General features: G+C 36.5%; 1 protein-coding gene across 2 annotated transcripts in view; it reads right to left on the bottom strand.

Annotated features, from left to right (window-relative positions):
- Window positions 1-10,553: 10,553 nt before the first annotated feature.
- Yif1 (Yip1d-interacting factor 1) overlaps window positions 10,554-19,871 on the bottom strand; it is a 167,968-nt gene continuing 158,650 nt past the window's right edge. For both annotated transcript variants that reach the window (XM_090395821.1, XM_090395820.1), the window contains one exon: window positions 10,554-10,904. In XM_090395821.1, the coding sequence (XP_090251947.1) occupies window positions 10,740-10,904 (165 nt within the window). In that variant the 3' untranslated portion in view covers window positions 10,554-10,739. The remainder of the gene's footprint in view (window positions 10,905-19,871) is intronic.

The following is a 19,871-nucleotide window of genomic DNA, read 5'->3' as shown; positions in this document are numbered from 1 at the left end:
CTCTTCTTCTCCCTCTTAATCGGTGACCTATACATATATTTATGAATCCTGGGAATTCCGTGTCCAACCTTTTTAGAATCTTCTTGAATAGGTCAAGTAGCTAGTCTTTGCTAAAGATTTGAATTAGATCGTCGGTGACGTCCATTCTAGGAAAAGTAGTGTCCTATTAAAGCTGTACGGTGGGGTGTAGGAGCTGTGTGTTTCAGGACCCACCTTGTTCCTTCCTTCCACCGAGAGTGTAGATCGGCAGTCGAAATCTCCTTCTGGAGGCACAGCAGAGGGCCTTGGCAAGTTGCATAATAGAGAAGAGCTTACTTTGCGTTGCACTAATGTTATTGTGAGCTTCTATTGAGCTTTTGATCTACGGTTGTCGATCGAACACCGTCTTCGTAAAGAATCCTTCCACTGCGATCCTACTTTCATCAATTCAGATCTCATTAATCATGATCTCTGAATACTCTGATGATCCTCCCTCAATCAGTGCACGTGCAGTTTTTCCCTCCTCATCATCCTCAGATAAAATTACATTTAATTATCATGTAGTCTTATAGTAGCATATCAAGTCCTTATCTTACTGAAGTGTTCTCAAGGTGCAACACCTGCACAATGCAAATTATGAATTTGTCTTCTGGATGGAAATACCTGGGTTTCAATCCGACCTAAGATGAAATGGACATGTATTAAGGCTCTTTAACTGTACAAGTTAATTAAACTCAGGATTTTCATTTGCAAATTAGGCAGACCTACCAGAAACACACAGAATTAACATGCAAAATTTAAAAAAATCTGAGTCAACTCGAAAGGTCTTGTTAGTAGAACAACTGTCCACGCGGTTAGCCTAGTGACCATGCGCTTCGCAACCATATGCCTGGGGAAGGAGTGTCCTGGGTTCGATTCCCGTCGCCGACGTGAGGAGCTTAAGGATCTTCCTCAGCTATAGCCAAGTTAGCTGGTCTTGGGCGTGGACAGCAGGGTTTCCCGGAGTTTATCTGTGGTTTTTATCCTGCAAGCTGGCAAACCGGCCCCGTGAACACATGGATCTACAGCGATAAATACTTAACCCCCCAGGAGGGGGGGACTCAACTCTCCCCAATAGGGACGGGGGAGAAAACTCCATATGAATAAAGAAAGTAGAACAACTATTTAGAGAAATGTGACGTTTCTCTAACAAAATGCCACATCGGTAAATTTTCTTTCGATGCTACAACTGGACTTGCATACTTTGTTTTCGAACTTAGACAACCCAAACCATTTTCAAGAGAGGTGCCTTCATAACGCATTAAGAAACCCATTGGATGAAAAGACATGGATTAGTACCTCGTCCAGACAAGAAGCATGTTTAATGTTTTATAGCTAGGAGTTTGATGCATAGGTGACAAGATTTTGCAATCTTGCAAGCTAGGCAAACTGTCCAGGGAAGAAAAAATTATTTACACTACCAAGTGAACTAATCATTTAGTAAACTACAATATTTATTGAGAAGTCATTCGGTTTCAGTCCCTCACCTAAATCATTATCCTGCACTAGCGAAATAAATATTATATATCTCCTCCACATGCTGATATTTCATATACTTTACAACTCCTTAGTAAAATATATGCTAGACCCAAATTTTGACTTTTAGATGGACAGACAGGGGCGATTTGGTCTAAATTTTGTCTGCATTAAAGAGTTCTTTAAAAGGAATTTTTGCTTTTCTGCAAAAAGATCACTTTGCTAGTGGCTGGTCTTTGGCTCCGAGTATCATTATTTATTGACCAATATCCAGCATAAATGACAGTTGTCGTATTATGAATGTTGTAATACAGCGATGCAGTCCTAATTATATCCTGATGTCCTAGTAAGAAAAGGAAATTGGAGAAAGTATATGTTAAGTAAAATAAAAGATTATAACGGTAAGAATAAAGAAATTCTAGAAGTCTGGGGTTGTTATTTTAAAGGACATAAATGAGATGAGCAGTGATGGAATAGTACTAGTCAATCAAGAATATCAACACATGAAGTAGGAAAAACCAGTGAAAGCCAGAAATCTGGAAAGACAGCTAGAGTTGACATCTGTACAGAAATACGGATTATACAAAACATTTACAGCAGTTACGCTGCCAAAATTAGTAAGCCTGGTCAAAAGATAGAATTTGGGATGATTTCTATATTCTCAACTGAATTTGAGAATATATTATTATTAGAATAGGAACTGCACTATTGAAAGTTGCAGGTACAATTTATGCAAGTGTAACCTTTGAGAATTTTTAGGCTAACGATTTTCGCCCTCAGCAGTCATTAATAGCTTAGGTCAGCATTTCCCAAATTTTTCCTACAACGGAACACTTCACAAATCCTGAAATTTTAACCGAACGCCTTAGTTAGCATCGAGTATCATCAGTCTCATATTCAATGTAAAGCTAAGTGCACACTATTGCTGTGCTATTAAGACCAGCGCATGCTGGCCTTAATAGCACAACCCACATGCAAAATGAGAAGCACATTTAAAACCATTCCAGGCTCATTTTTAATTTTGATAATTTTTTACAGAAGACATTCAATTTGGGAAACACTGGCTTAGGTCATGGTTACTGATGATTCTAAGTGGTACCTAGTTGAAATCTGCTGCTCTCTCATGACTCAAAACCCTAACATTTGAAATAATCTGAGCTCTACGGTCAATTTTTCTGAGATGAGGAATTAAAATCGTGTTTCTAGACCTAGATATGGAAGGTTGTAAAAACCTATAGCACATCAGTGCCATATTTCAGCAAGAAGAAAGAAGTAATATGTTGGGGTGTGTCTTGAACATCTGAAGATATTCAAGTAAGGGGGGACCGCTTCAAAGAGAAGTGGCAGATAGAATTGAGTAAGGGAAGATGGTTCAGTAAGTTTGTTCATGGTCCAAGTCAATAGAGCATTTGTTCCTAGAAATATCCATGAAAGGAACAAGGCAGAAACATTATCTGTGGGAAAGAGATTCAATTAATTGAACTGTCAACTTCCAGATAGCATTAAATACACTCAGAGGTTGAAGGGCCACAACTCCTACTGTTTAAACAATATATATCAGAAAATTTGATATTTATAGTCATTAACCGCTATACATATGAAAAATGGTCCCTTGTGCAGAGTTTTTTTATATGACAAAGATATGGCTGACATATATATATATATATATATATTTTTTATGAAAAATATTGAATGACTAGAACCGAGATTTAATTAAAAAGGTTTTAATATAAACACACTACTAGTTTCGGCCTGTAACAGCCTTCTTCAGGTGACATTATAAAAGAAAAAACACTAAACATTGAGGGTTAAAAGACTATGAACATCATAGACAGTCTTTATACATAATTAGCATTAAAACGTTGTAGTTGTATTTGAAGCTGTTCTTTCATTTGTTGCATTGTTGGGAGAGTGCGTGCTTGCTGCATCACGTGAACGCCAGTACATGATTACAGCTGAATGACTATCTGGGAGGTTGTAGCTTAAGTTGTTATTTAGATGAACAGGAATGAAGATGATTTCTCTCGATTCCACAATTTTTCTCTCTATTTCGTCACTGCAACGGAAGATGTTTGTAGATTTTTCCCAGCAGACTTTGTGACTTTGGTTATTATCATTAGGATTAGCCGAGAAGAGGATATGACTTGATAATGCACTTGCTCGCTGTCTCTTGTAAGTAATGTCTCTCATGTGTTCTTCCATACGCATTTCGACAGATTTGTCTGTCTGCCCGAAATAAGGAATATCGCAGTCACATAATATTTTATATACGCCAGGGTATTTGAGTTGATGATGACAAGGTTTTGGGTGGCTAATTAAGGAACGGATCTTTGGAAGTGGAGTGAACAAGGTTCTGATATTGTATTTTTAGATGAAGTCCTAACATTACTCAAGGACAAGTTATCCAAAAAAATGTTAGCCTTGCTTACACATTGCATCAGGTCCGGTTACTTCAAATTTCAAGATAATATTTACAAACAAAATCATGGACTGGCTATGGGTAATCCTTTATCTCCTGTTCTTGCAAATATTTACTTAGAAGATTTTGAAACCAAAGCTATCTCTTCCTTTATTTTAACACCTAAAGTTTGGAAACGTTATGTAGATGATGTCTTCATTGTTTGGAGCCATGGACATGAATCCCTTATGGTTTTCCTCGAACATCTCAATAGCCGACATCAAAGTATTAAGTTTACTGCTGAGCTTGAAACGAATAATTCCTTGCCTTTTCTTGATGTCAAACTGACTCGCTCTTCTGCTGGTAAACTAAAAATATCGATATATAGAAAACCCACACATACCAACAGATATCTGCACAGTCAATCTCATCATTTCCCTCCTCATAAGCTTGGAATAATTTCCACCTTGGGACATAGAGCCCGTTCTCTTCTTGATGATCCAAATGAACTGCTTACAGAAATAAACCATCTGAAAACTTCTTTCGAAGTTAATGGATATTCCAAGAAAATCATTAACAAATTCCTTCTTAATCCTCCCAGACATCACTCAGAAGAAACAAATAGATTCAAAAGCAATATATCTATTCCTTACATAAGTACTGTTTCACATAAATTAGCAAAAGTTCTAAAAAAATACAATATCAGAACCTTGTTCACTCCACTTCCAAAGATCCGTTCCTTAATTAGCCACCCAAAACCTTGTCATCATCAACTCAAATACCCTGGCGTATATAAAATATTATGTGACTGCGATATTCCTTATTTCGGGCAGACAGACAAATCTGTCGAAATGCGTATGGAAGAACACATGAGAGACATTACTTACAAGAGACAGCGAGCAAGTGCATTATCAAGTCATATCCTCTTCTCGGCTAATCCTAATGATGATAACCAAAGTCACAAAGTTTGCTGGGAAAAATCTACAAACATCTTCCGTTGCAGTGACGAAATAGAGAGAAAAATTGTGGAATCGAGAGAAATCATCTTCATTCCTGTTCATCTAAATAACAACTTAAGCTACAACCTCCCGGATAGTCATTCAGCTGTAATCATGTACTGGCGTTCACGTGATGCAGCAAGCACGCACTCTCCCAACAATGCAACAAATGAAAGAACAGCTTCAAATACAACTACAACGTTTTAATGCTAATTATGTATAAAGACTGTCTATGATGTTCATAGTCTTTTAACCCTCAATGTTTAGTGTTTTTTCTTTTATAATGTCACCTGAAGAAGGCTGTTACAGGCCGAAACTAGTAGTGTGTTTATATTAAAACCTTTTTAATTAAATCTCGGTTCTAGTCATTCAATATTTTTCATAAAACTATGTATGTTAACCGAGTCAATGATCATTCTGTCATATATATATATATATATAAACGTTAGATATATGAAGAGCCAAAGGCTTCAATTCGGCGACATATGACTTGTTTACGTTTAGGAATATTACATCCCATATCGTTTCTTAGCCGAATAAGAAACTCAAAGAGTTTCATGCCGAATATTGTAGAATCTATATAAAGTTCGGCGATTCCAAGCATAAGCAAATACCTGGATACTGCAGCAACTGACCCTTAAGGTAGTGCAAGCTGAGGCAACTCATGTCAAAGGTGGAGTAAGCTCCGATCACTATTCTTGATATTTACCCATAATGTGAACTTAGCTCCTAGGAGCTGTATTACTGTTCAACATTATGAGAGAAGGTCACTACCCAGACCGGTTTCAACCTTTATTGAGGTCTCATCAGTGAGTAGGTAGACCTAGTTAATACCAAGTTTGTAGCGAACAGAACTTACAACCCTTCTATGAGTATTGCATAGAACAAGTCATATAGCGCCGAATTGAAGCCTTTGGCTCTTCATATATCTAATAATTTATTAGGACACCTCTCGGCAATACTCATAGAAGGGTTGTAAGTTCTGTTCGCTACAAACTTGATATTAACTAGGTCTACCTACTCACTGATGAGACCTCAATAAAGGTTGAGACCAGTCTGGGTAGTGACCTCTCATAATGTAGAATAGTAATACAGCTCCTAGGAGCCAAGTTCACATTATGGGTAAATATCAAGAATAGTGATCGGAGCTTACTCCACCTTTGACATGAGTTGCCTCAGCTTGCACTACCTTAAGGGTCAGTTGCTGCAGTATCCAGGTATTTGCTTACGCTTGGAATCGCCGAACTTTATATAGTTTCTACTATATTCGGCATGAAACTCTTTGAATTTCTTATTCGGCTAAGAAACGATATGGGATGTAATATTCCTAAACTTAAACAAAATATATATAAACAGACTTTCACACGTGAAGATATGGATGTCATTTTGCCTCTTTACAAGGCCTTGATAAAAACCTCACTTGGACTATTTTGCACAAGTCTGGTCTCCATTGTGATTGATACAGTGGAGAACATGTAAAGGAGTGTTAAAATATCAAGACCTTGCAATTCTGTTTATGAAGATAGACTGCCCACACCAGCAAGCAGGAGAAAGAGGGGGTACTATGACTGAGACTTCCAAACTGGTCATACAGGATTTCAGTTGGAGTTTTTGAATTTATGGAGGATGGGGAAAGGACAAGAGGTTTTCTTGGAAGCTGAGAATGAATGCCATCAAGGATGGGAGAGCTAGATTTTTCTCTCATACAGTGGTACATGATTGTAATGGATTGCCATTGGATGTTGTGTGTGCAAGCTGTGTGAACGAATTGAAGAATAATTATGATAGCTGGAGGTGTATTATATTATATGGCCTCCCTCGATGAGTCTCTGACTTCCTAGAGGTCTCTCTTAATATATTAATACAGAAAATGAACTTGACATTATTAGCATTCTAGAATGTATCAGAAGAACTAATCTAAGGTCATACAGCCACTAAAATAGAATAAGTGAGGATGGGATAGCAAAATAGGTGTTGTATACCAAGACGACAGGAAAGAGACCATGGTCTAGGTGGATTGATTCAGTCAGAACTGCTTTAGAAGAACAAAATGTTAGATATGACAATGCTAGAGTGCTCACAATTAATAGACTAATTTGGAGGAAAATTGTGGATTGTTTTCTCCTGGAAACTCAGCTTTTTATCTCGTAAACCCAAGAAAATAGACAGTAGTACCCACATTATTAATTCAGACAGTAACATATCGTGTTAGGGTTAGGTACCAAGAGATAGCAGCGCTTGTTTGCTGGTCTCTTCATCAGTAGCCACCTATAATTAGTGATAGACATGTTCCAGCTATCTGATTGGCTAACGGTGGAATTGAACTGCACACTTGGTCTCCAAAAGCTAGATAGGGTATAAAGGCTTCGCCTGTTCCCTATATAAGGGAATAAAATAAGTTAACTGATTTTGATTTTTTTAATTGTGCATAGATTAATAATTATGTAAACCTAATGTAATCGTTTAGGGCTGTCATTGTAACCTGAACATCCCTTGGTGTGTATATCAGGTAATTGGTGATGTAGATTGGAATTACTTCATTTTGGAAACTTCAAGGAATCTTTTCATGCAAACTAACGTTCTACAGGGAGAAACAGTCAATGAAGGAATTAAGTTTTCTAACATGTTCAAGTCAGGAAGTCGTTTGCATGTTTATTGTACCGACAGGACTTCTCATTACTGTTTGTGTGCCATTTCTGTCGTGTAGGTGGGGTATTCTGATGTCAAGTTCTCATGGAATGTTAATTGCAACTCTTTCGGTATAATTTTATTGCCGCTTTCTTGTGTGGTGCTCCTGCATCTGGCCTCATTAACACAAAGTTTGTGACATGCTTTTTTGACATTCTTTTGGTAGAATTTTATTTGAAGTTGGCATTTGTGATCTATGTTAATGATATCGAAAATTTCAATTGCTATAGAAGTTATTTCATATATAATTGAAATTTTGGACAAATGTCAGGCAATTGTTTTTTAGTTATTGCTGTTTTTGGCAGTACAACAGTTTAGCTTGAGTAAATGCAGCATAGTTTCTGTGGTAGGAGACGTTTTATTAGGTAGTGCAGTTTTTTTCTCGTGGTACCCATATTATTTCTCTATTTACACTATTTGTTGACAAATATATTACAGTCTCTGTAAAATGTGTTAAATTAAATTACATAAAATGCTATCTTCTGCTTGAAAACTTCTTTAATATATATTTAGTGGGCGTAGCCCATGAGGAAATAACTTGATAGTGAAATGAGGTGTAAATTCATCATCATCAAATTCCTGCCATGTACCCTCAAAGGGTGTACAAGATATGATAGTACATGAAAAATTTACATCATTACTAACTTCCTATCTACAATTTTCCTCCAAATCAGTCTGTTACTTTTCAAGACTCCAACATTATCAGATCTTATATCTATCGTCTGAGGCACTTTGTAGCGTAGCAATCCACCTATATCTTCGTCTTCCTCTGGGTCGTTTTCCTGCCAACCTGGCGGAGAACACTTATTTTGCTAATCTTTCCTCACCCATTCTGTTTAAGTGACCATACTACCTGAGATTTGCTCTGCTAACGCATTCCTGGATGCTGACAATATCAAGATCTTTCCTAATATCCTCGTTTTTAATGACATTGTCATTGATGTCATCTGTTCACACTTCTCTTTCTCAGGCCTCTCATATCTGAAGTCTCTAGTCTTTGGTCAAGTGTTTTATTTCTGACCCAGCTCTCAGATCCATAAGTTAAAACTGGTTTGAACTGTGCATACAGCTAATTTAGTGTTCTAATTTCTTATTCCATATGAATTTATTCAATTGACTTCCTACCATACCAGCTTTGTTGATTCTGTTGTCTATTTCCATATTTGATTTACCACCTTCACTAAAAATCGTGCCTAAGTAGCTGAAATGTTTCTTGTTCCACAGGTTCTCGGTTAACAATGAAGTTGACATTTTCAACGATTCTGCCTATTTTCATTGTGTTTGTCTTTTTAGTGCTGACCTTCATACCATATCTATTACAACAGTTCAAGAAAGAGAGACTTTTCTTAGAAGCAGCAGCAGCTCTCAAAAACCAACCAAATCTCAATAAATACAGTTGCATTAAGCTTCCGAAGATTTGGGAAACACTCATCAGCAGAGTTCCCACCTTACATTCCAGGCCACCTACTACTGCCCTTAGAGGGCGCTCTACCTAGATAGGACTTTAGTGTCACCCATGTGGTTGGGCTTAGTATTGTTTGTTATTTGTGTATATGTTACATTAATTGTTTTTGTAATCCCCGTAGATGTCCTAGTGACTAGAACAAAATATAGGAAGTATTAAATTCTATTTTAATTCTTTTTGAGTGTTGTAAAAAATCTTAAGCCTCCAACATGATATTACAACAGTTATTTAATTTAGTCAGGGAAGCTTGTAGACTTGTAGCAGATTTATTTAGAAGTATAACATCATCCACATAAAGCAAAGAGCTGACATTAATATCTCCAATTTTGATATAATGTTTAATACCACTTTCCTTCATAATGTGATCCATATAGATAATGAATAACAGAGGGGGATAATATACATCCTTGTCTCAAACCAGATTTAACATTAAATCATCTTCCTGTACTTCCTTCAATCCTAACTACTGATTTACAACTCAAATAAAGACTAAGTATTGCTTATATAATGCCCCACTGACACCATATAACTGTAGCATATTGAATAGCTTCTCTCTTGGCATCTTGTCATATGCTTTTTCCAGATCGAAAAACTTAGATCTTTGTTATATTCCCATGATTTCTCCACTATCGTAAAGTGAAGATCTGACCCTGACAGCCTCTATTTGGTCTTGTTCTTCACCAACCGTTTCTCAAGTATACTGGCATAAATCTTACCAGGAGCACTCAGTAGGAAAATACCACTGTAATTCTCACATTGTTTTATTTCCCTTTTTATATATATGGGTACCACGAGAGTGATACTCCAATCATCAGGAATTTGTCCCTCTGTACAGGCTTTCTGAACTATGCAGTGCAGCCACTGTAAGACTCTTATACCACCATACTTCAGCATTTCTGGTCGAATATCATCTACTCCTGCTGCCTTTGATGGCCTTTTCTACTTCAAGTATGGGCATGTATTCCTGACTGTATGCCTGTTGAGTGTTTTTTACCACTGTACTATCACTGCTTGTTTCATTTAGCAATTTTTCGAAGTAATTACTCCATACTTCAAGGATATCGTTTTCTCCGGCTTTCATGTCACCTTTATCATCTCTAACTCCTTTTACAGCACTCTTTCCTGTAAAAGGAGTTAGAGATGATAAAGGTGGCATGAAAACCAGAGAAAAAGATATCCTTGAAGTATTGAGTAATTACTTCGAAAAATTGCTAAATGAAACAAGCAGTGATAGGCAATATATTTCGAATGCATTTCAAGCAAGGCAGAAAGTTCACTTGCCATTTTACTGTGATAACTTGCTCGTGGCGAGTGGGTTTCTGAAGTCCTGGGTATAAATATTATATATATATATATATATTTTGAGATATTTCAAGTGACTTATTAAAATGAAATCGATTTTAACAAATTTTTGTTCCAAAAGAAATTTTAAAAAGATGTTTAAACAGGTTTAGAAACTAATATTTTGTTCTTTCATTGTTATTACATTTTGTTTAAATGTTTTTTAAAGTAAACAAGGCAAGAGGTTTGTTTTATTTACAAATTCATCCATTTTTCAGATTAGTACACCAAATACTATTAACAAGCGCTGCAGAAACAACATATTATATAAAATAGTTCTCCACATTTTTAAAATAGCACATCAATTTATTTAAGAGGCATACAATTAATTGATGATAGAGAATGTCTCTTTATTTTAAACTTTTTGTTCTGATGTATAAGATACAAGATGATGGGTAAGCCAGTACATCATAATTGGTTGAACTGCACAAATGGCAAGTAGCAAATATGAACTTCTTCTTGTTCCTGTGGCATAATGGTCTGTAGCCTTTGGGAGAATAAGCACTTTTAATGTTCGTAGCTAAGAAAAATGTAATAAATATTAGCTGGTTTAAAATTCAATAATCATCAATTAAAATAATCAAGTTATTTTAACAAAGTATTTTTTTTGTTGATTAAATAATTAACAGTGCAGTATTCAATTTAGTTGTAATAAGTTTAGAAAATTGATAAAGATGGAAAAATTTTGAACATTTATATTTTTTGAAATTTGTTGTTGATCATCATCTTTGTAAAAAATGTAAAGCCAAAAAATATGATTCCAATTAAAACTTGCCAGTTCAGCTGGAAAAAGAAAAAAAAGTTTTCCCAATGCCATTCTTGCTTACAATGAGATATTTTATAAATAAATATAAAAGGGATATTTGAAAAGTAGAGAGACCAAACTAACTGCTATAATAGCTTTCATTGATATACAATGCATGTAAATATAACATCTGAGGAGTCAGCTATGAACGTGCTATTTTTGTGTCCACTGTGTATGTGAATTTGTATATTTTAGTTGTTTTGTACAAATTAATTTTCAGTGGCAGTGAGAAACAATATTTTGTATGTTCTTAGACTAAGATGTTACAGAATTCTATGATGTTTGAAAAAAATGGTCGGGAGAGTTGAGGGACATTCACAGAATGCCTAAAGATCAAAAGCAATATGCAGAACAATAATATTCACATGTTTGGGATGGTATGCCTAAGAGCTCCCTAAAAATTCTTGATGTCTAGGGGAAAGCAGTTTGGTTCATAAATGATTCCTCCTTCATATTTTTATATCTCACAGATGCATCATTTCAGCTCCATGTCTATTCTACAGGTACTGGCATGGTGACTGCTCCAATGAATTGGCAGCCATTATTCCTCTGCTTTCTGCTGATCCTGTTAGACCAAAAACAGCAACAGCTGACCAACATCTCTTCTCAGTAATAGTGCAAACACATTGAACCTGCTTCTTTTCTTTATTTATTCTGCTTACCTCTGTTAACAACTACAAACTTTAGCTCTTCAAGAAAAAGTCAGATTTCTTCTTTCTCAATTCTCATCTGCATCCCATACAAGGCACTGATGCACTATAGGTTCTTTTGCCTCTTGTGTATGGGATTATATTTAAAAAAGTGGTCAAAGTATTAAAAGATAATGGGAGGTCAAGCAGTGAGCCATTGTGTAGATGATAAAGTTGATCACAGGTGACAGATGAATTTCATCATCTGAGTGTGAGACCATCCATGGTACCAATACAAATGTACTATAGACAAAAAGCATTTCATGGGCAGGATTTACAAAAAAATTACTCAAGGACAACAAGAAATAATTGGAACTGTCTATCAGTTTATTTGGATAAGGTTTACCAGGTTGTTACAGTCAGATTAAATATGTATCATGTGTATGCAAGATGGATTCTCTATAATTTCAGTAATGAACATGGTAAATCTACCAATGAAATATATTTTATTGAACAAAACTGACGGTGAAAGTTTTTTCATTTCATTATACTATAAATTAAAAATGCCAAGAAATTATATCCTTGGTTAAACAAGAATATGATTTCTTGGCATAATTAACTTATTAATAAAACTGAATTTTTTCTTTTTTAAATTCATATTTAATTCACATGCTTTGCATTATGGGAGATACTGAGACAGGAGTGATGAGAGCTTGGTCCACCTTTACCATGAGTTGCCTCAGTCCTGAAGATACTTCAGGCACAAAGTTTTGTTGCTTACACTTGGATAAAGGATTAAACCAAAATTATTATAGTCTAACTAAGTGGAAAATAAATTTCAAACATCTTTCTCTAAATCCAGAGTAATTTAATAATAAGGTGGTACACCTTTTGGCAACTCGTATAGGTGCATATGCCCTCTCCATTGCTTCTGCCTTAGTATCACCACTTTTGGATCTGGCCCCAACTGACGAGACCTCAATAAAGGTTGAAACCATTCTGGGTAGTGGCCCTTCCCTTAATGCATAGCATTGTACCTGTCTGCAAGGAGATGTGCTTTGCTTTATGGGAGATACTGAGACAAGGAGTGATGAGAGCTTGGTCTACCTTTACCACGAGTTGCCTCAGTCCTGAAGATACTTCAGGTGCAAACTTTGTTTGTTTTCACTTGGATAAAGGATTAAACTAAAATTATTATAGTCTAACCAAGTGGAAAATAAACTTGCAATGCCTAAGCATCATGTGCAATTTCTGGATGTTTCTTATGCTTAACTACAGATTCAAGTTCACAAATTGGACTTTGTAATAGAAGTGAAGCATACCATTACTGATACCACTAAATATCCTACTGCACGTGTTTGAGAAGTGGAGACAGGTAGGCAAAAAGCATTCAAGGGTTGTTAGTTTGAAGAGAAAATCATAGCCAGTCTGCTGAGAATGAATGATGGAGATATTAAATAATACATTTTTTTATTAATTTCTACTTTTTTTTTTTTAAATAAATCTAATAATTATTAATGACATTTGTTTCCTTGCATAGAAGCATTTAAGTTCCACAAAATATCTGTGAAATAAGATTTTAAAATTTAGTGTGCAAATGAATCGAACGATTCCTCTTCTGTATTGTTGATAGAACATCTGAAACTTGTATCCAAACTTGTATCTTTATATATTTATAAGAGCCTATTGGTTCTTTATATATTTAAGTATCTGAAACTTGGTTTATGATTAAAAAAAAGTTCATGTTAAGCAATGAGCCTCAGCAGCTCAGCCGATACTGATAATGTCCTTTGACTTCAAAGATCTAGATTTGAATTATATCTATGATGCAAATAACTTCTAACAGGGCTTTACAACTGAAAATGGGTAAGCAGGGGAGATGAAAGGATTTTCTTCTTGGAAACAGCTTTTATCCATCAAAAGAGACAAACCAGACTAAGTCATGCTACATAATACCATGGCATATAACACTATACATGTCAGTTATATGTATTCTGATGAACTGCTGATTTTTATATTAACTTTACTACAGCAGCCACAAGTTAGTTAAACAATCTTGCAGACTCGTGCTCTCTAAATAAAGAACTGAGATTGACATCTCTAACTCTGATATCAGGATTAATGCTATTTTATTTTTTTTCATAATATGATCCACATAGATATTGAATAAAAAATGGAGATAGTAAAAAGTTTTTCTGATTGGTTACAAAGCATAATATACTTGAGAAGCAATTCTTTATCTAACCATAAGAATATAAAGTTTGCACGTAAAGTAACTTCAATACTAGTATACTTGTATTGAAAGGCTACTGACTTTCGCTGGCTCACCTTTTTCATAATTTCAGCAACACTTTCTCAAGTCTTCTTACACCGTAACCATTCAAATGCAAACCATCCATCTTATATAGATCCTTTCGCCCATCAAACTCACTCCACAAATTCCACACACCACTCGTCATATGATCAGAAAGTGTTGTTGTCAAACTTCACAATGAAGAAAATAGCGATATGACAAGAAACGGCAAGGTTGTACATGAGAATTATGAGAGTGTGAATGTAGAAAGTGTGAAGGATAGTATTAATGGTTTCTCAGAGAATAAAAAAGATGAGATAGATGCAATGAGTGAGATCGCGTTGTTGAATGGTGCGATAGAAAGGGCAAAACAGCAGCTAGAGTACATGAACAAAAGTCGACTGAATAAACCAACCAATAATAAAAGGTATGACAGGAAAAATAGGCGTATGAATGTGAACATGAACAAAATGAAGGATAGAGTGCTGTATGGAGACTCATTAGTATGAGGTGTGTTAGTAGAGGATTTGACAAAATCGTAGCAAACTGGTGCGACCATAAAGGATGTAACTGAGTCTATTAGAGAGCAAAAGTGAAGGGTGAAAGAAATGATTGTTGTAGCAGGTACGAATGATTTGAAAGGAGATAAAATGGAAATGATAGAAGACCTGAATGAATTGTTTGAGGTAGCAAAAGAAAAGAGTGAGAGAGTTAGAATGATTAGTCTTTTGCCACGGTATGACAGTGAAATGTTTAAAAGGAGGGCCATAATTGCGAATGACTTTATGCGTGGGTTATGTATGATGAGTGGTGTGGAATTTGTGGACGTGTGGAGTGAGTTTGATGGGCGAAAGGTTCTATATAAGATGGATGGTTTGCATTTGAATGGTTACGGTGTAAGAAGACTTGAGAAAGTGTTGCTGAATGTAGTGGATGCGCAAATTCAGGGAAACTAGATTTGTTAAGGGGGGAGGAGTAGATATACAGTCCTTAGGGAGGCAGTTGAATGTAAGAATGAATATAATATGCTAGAGCAAATAAGGACAACAAACCAGAGTGGGATAGTTAATATAAGGCATCAAGGTAGGGTTGGGGCTAATGGAGGTCTTAAATTCATGTACACTAATACTAGGAGTATTAGGAACAATAAGGAAGAGTTTTTTGCCATGGTTGGCACTTCCAGACCACAGGTTATTGGTATTAGTGAAACATGGCTGACTGTAGATGATATAGCTAGTGGGATTGAATGTGATGGGTATAGTATGTTCAGGAATGACAGAGAGAATAAAATGGGGGGAGGAGTATTGTTGATGATAGCTGATGAGCTACAGCCAAGGAGAATAGAAGTTGAATTGCAGGATAGAGAAAAGAGCACATTTGAGGCCATTTGGTGTGAGATTGTGGCTAGCAGAACTAAATATACAATTGGGTGCTGCTATAGACCAGGTGATGGAAAAGATGGTGGTGACGGTATTCACAAGAAACTAGAAGAAATGAGTGGAAGGAGGGTGATTACAACTACGGCTGCATTGATTGGAGTGAGGAGAGGACACACAGGAGGAAGGAATTGGATTTTATGCGGTTATTAAGGGATAACTATCTGCGACAGCATGTAATGGAAAATACCAGGGGTCAGAGAGTGCTTGACCTAGTAATTACATCTGAGGATTTGGCTGTAACGAATATGACCACATTGCCACCAATCGGTGAGAGTGATCATAGGGTCTTGACTTGGGAGGTGGCTAAAGGTGTAGAATTTTCAATTAAGACAGGGTACATGTGGAATTATCGGGCTGGAAAGTATGACAAGCTTAGGAGTTTGATTGGTTCAGTGCCATGGCATGTACAACTGCCAGGACTAGAAGTTGATAGTGCATGGGAGGTAGTTAAGAAGTGCTTGAATGAAGCAATGGCTGACTGTATACCTAGAGTCCGATTAATAAATCAAGTAGGGGTTAAGTGGATGAATAACACCATTAAGCTTGAGCTGCAAAAAAAGAAACAACTATGGAGGGAATTTAAGGAGAAAGGTGACCGGTAGGCACATCAACTGTATAAAGCGCAGGCCAGAAGGGTGACGAGCGTGGTAAGAAAAGCAAAAAAGGATTACGAAAGAACATTGGCCATGCAGGCTAAAGAGAATCCTAAACAGTTTTTTAGATATGTAGCAAGTAAAAGGAAAAATGTACATGGCAGAATGATTTTAAAGAATGCCGATGGTAGGGAGGTAACTGAATCAGTTGAAATAGCTGAGTTACTGAGTGAGCACTTTGCAAGAATATATCATCCAGGTGGTGACATTGCAGAAACTAATAAACCAATAGATTATACGGGAATTGTGGTGAATGAAGTGGAGGTGAGTAGTCTATTGCATAACCTCAATGTCAATACATCTGTGGGATTGGATGGTATACCAGCTCGTGTAGTACGAGAAGCAGCTAAAGAATTGTCAGTACCCTTGACCATTTTGTTTAATTTGAGTCTCGGGTCTGGGTTAGTCCCAAGCGGGTGGAAGGAGGGGAAAATAGTTCCACTCCATAAAGGTGGTTCCAAGACTGCTGTTGTAAATTACCGACCGATTAGCATATCAGGAATCATTGTCAAGGTCTTAGAGAAATTAGTCAAGAAAAGAATACAGGATTGGATAGATGAAAATGGGATATTGTATGGGGGACAACATGGTTTTGTGAAGGGTAGATCATGCCTCAGTAACTTGCTCACGTTTTATAACACAGTGACGGCTGAACTGGATAGGGGTAATGGGTTTACAGTGATACTACTGGACCTTGCCAAGGCCTTTGACAGGATACCACATGGAACCCTAATCAGTAAACTGGAGCAGATGGGGATAGATATAGGGTTGGTAAGATGGATAGGAGGGTGGTTGAAGGAGAGATACCAGAGAGTGGTTTATTCAGGAGCGGAGTCAAAAAGACGTCTTGTGACCAGTGGAGTGCCGCAGAGCTCTGTTCTTGGACCACTGCTTTTCAATTTGTTCATCAATGATATTGGAAAGGATTTGAGAGGAAGTGTTCACTTGTTTGCTGATGATGCAAAGTTGGGTAGAGCAATTGTGAGTGCACAGGATGTCAAAATTTTACAGGATGATTTGGATAGTTTGGAGAACTGGGCTAGGAAAAATGGATGTCAGTTTAATGTGGCAAAGTGCAAGGTTATGCACTTTGGGGTGAAAAGAATAGCAGCAGTATATCGCATTGGTGGAACCATACTCTAGGAGATTGATGAGGCCAGGGATTTGGGAGTGCTGGTGGATAAGGAGTTGAAGTTTAGGGGGCACATTGCAAAAGTGACTAAAACAGCTCACCAAATCATTTGGCTTCTGAAAAATACTTTAACATGCAGAGACAAACAAGTTGTTGTTCCTCTGTATCGAGCCTTGATAAGACCCCAGCTGGACTTCTGTGCCCAGTTATGGGCACCAGGGTTTCTTCGTGATGGGGAGGAAGTGGAGAGGGTCCAGAGACGAGTGACCAAGATGATAGCAGGTCTGTGGAATGAACCTTATGAGAATAGTTTGAAGATTTGTGGGTTGCAGAAATTGGACGATTGGCGAAGGAGGGGTGATATGATTGAGACATTCAAATTACTGAAGGGTTTCTATAAGATTGATCCAGAAGATATTTTTGAAAATATGACTGGTGGTGGGAGGACTAGGGGCCATGCATGGAAGCTGGGCAAGAGCGTGGTTGACAAGGGTGTTAGAGCTAGGTTTTTTACTTGGAGAGTGGTGAATGAGTGGAATAAGCTTCCAGAGTCTGTTGTGGGTGCTACGACCGTGAATGAGTTCAAGGCAAGATATGATAGATACTGTGTGAATATTGAATAGTTGTTCCAGACATTATGTTAGGGCCTCCCTCGATGAGTCTGTCGACTCCTTGGAGTTTCCCGGAACAATAATAATAATAATGTTTTTGCATTATGAAATACTCAGGGAATTGTTATGAAATCAACAGATTTCATATCAATACAAGTAGACTACTTAAAATAAAAATATAATTTGTTATGCATAATAAACAATGGAAATAGCATGCACTATTTCCATTGTGCATACATCTTACACCTGGTTTCATATCAAATTACCCTCCTGTACTTTCCTCAATTCTAACTGCTTCCTTACAACTTAAATATGACCTATAAGTGCCTTGTTCATGTGATTATTATTATTTTTTTATTTTTTTGGACAGACAGGCTATTCTGAGATTAGAATTCAAGAACATCAGTACTACATCAAATTCTTAGAATGTGAACAGTCTGGCCTTCTACAATGCCATGAGTACTTTGGAAGAAATAATAATAATAATAAAAAAACGCACCATGATTCTTCATGGTGCGTTTACTGTATTTACTCGAATAATACTAACCACAGTGAAAATTATTTAATTGTAAATATTTCATCCTAAGTATCTTAGGACATCATTAGTACAGTAGTTTAAACAATTATAGGAATAACATACAGTTAGGGCGCATGATTACAATAGAATCTCATTAAACGTGCGTAACGTGTTACAGAAGTAAAAAAAAAAAAAAAAAAACTAATAATAATTATTTAACACAACTTTGTATGACAATTTCCCTTACTTTAGAAATAGTAAGAACGTCGTTGTGGTTTAAATTTGGTCTGTGTAGTAGGGCTTCAGAACTTTCTTTGTATAAATGTTCATGTTTATATAAAGAACTATGTAAAAGCTTAGACTTTTCTCAATGGATCCTATGGCTTGGATTTTCAATTCCATGTTGAGAGAGGCCAGATTTCTGCAGTTTAAAAAGACGAATATGGTCTTGATGTTCCGAGATGAATTTCTGAACAGACCTACCTGTCTGTCCAAAATAAGACAATTTGCATGGGCATGGAATCTCATAAACGCCTGGCAACATCAAAGGTGAGAGTTTGTCCTTAGGAGAAGGTAACAAGTTGTAAATTTGGTTGATAGGTTTGTTAGTAGTGGCAAAATTGTATTTCTTCATAATTTTAGAAAGACGTTCAGAGATGCCTTTGACGTAAGGTATGGGAATCGTATGGATTTTTTCCTGTCTGGTTTGATGTATGGAAAAGTGACTGATGATTTTTTGAGTTGTTTTAGGATTATATCCATTTAGGATGGCTGTATTTTTGATTACTTCTAATTCTTGGTTTAAAGATTCTTCAGAGGAACAGAATTTGTTTGCTCTGGAAACTGATGATTTAATAATGCCAGATTTCTGAGATGGATGATGAGCGGAAGAATTGTGAATGTAGCGACCTGAGAATGTAGGCTTGCGAAAGACAGATGTGACGATGGAACCGTCTTTTTTTCTTTGGATGTGTAAATCCAAAAAGGAGATACCCTGTGGAGATTCTTTTTCTAACGTAAAGTTGATGCGATGATGAAGAAGGTTAATTTTATCTAGAAACAGTTGTAATCACCAAACCTAGCAAACCTGTTTCTAGAGCACCTTGAGGAAAAAATATTCACTTTTGAACCCAGATTTCATATCTTAAACATATCTTAACCAAAATTTTGGTTAAGATATGTCAACAACTTATTTGCAGTCTGGGATCATCCCGAACATGAATTACAACTGTTTCTAGATAAAATTAACCTTCTTCATCATCGCATCAACTTTACATTAGAAAAATAATCTCCACAGGGTATCTCCTTTTTGGATTTACACATCCAAAGAAAAGAAGACGGTTAAATCGCCACGTCTGTCTTTCGCAAGCCTACATTCTCAGGTCACTACATTCACAATTCTTCCACT

This window comes from Typopeltis vanoorti, chromosome 7 (genome assembly GCF_054136105.1).
Source record: "Typopeltis vanoorti isolate ZY-2024b chromosome 7, IOZ_Tvanoo_1.0, whole genome shotgun sequence".
In the NCBI taxonomy this organism is placed as follows: Eukaryota; Metazoa; Arthropoda; class Arachnida; order Uropygi; family Thelyphonidae; genus Typopeltis; species Typopeltis vanoorti.
This window is presented reverse-complemented; position numbering and strand designations above follow the sequence as displayed.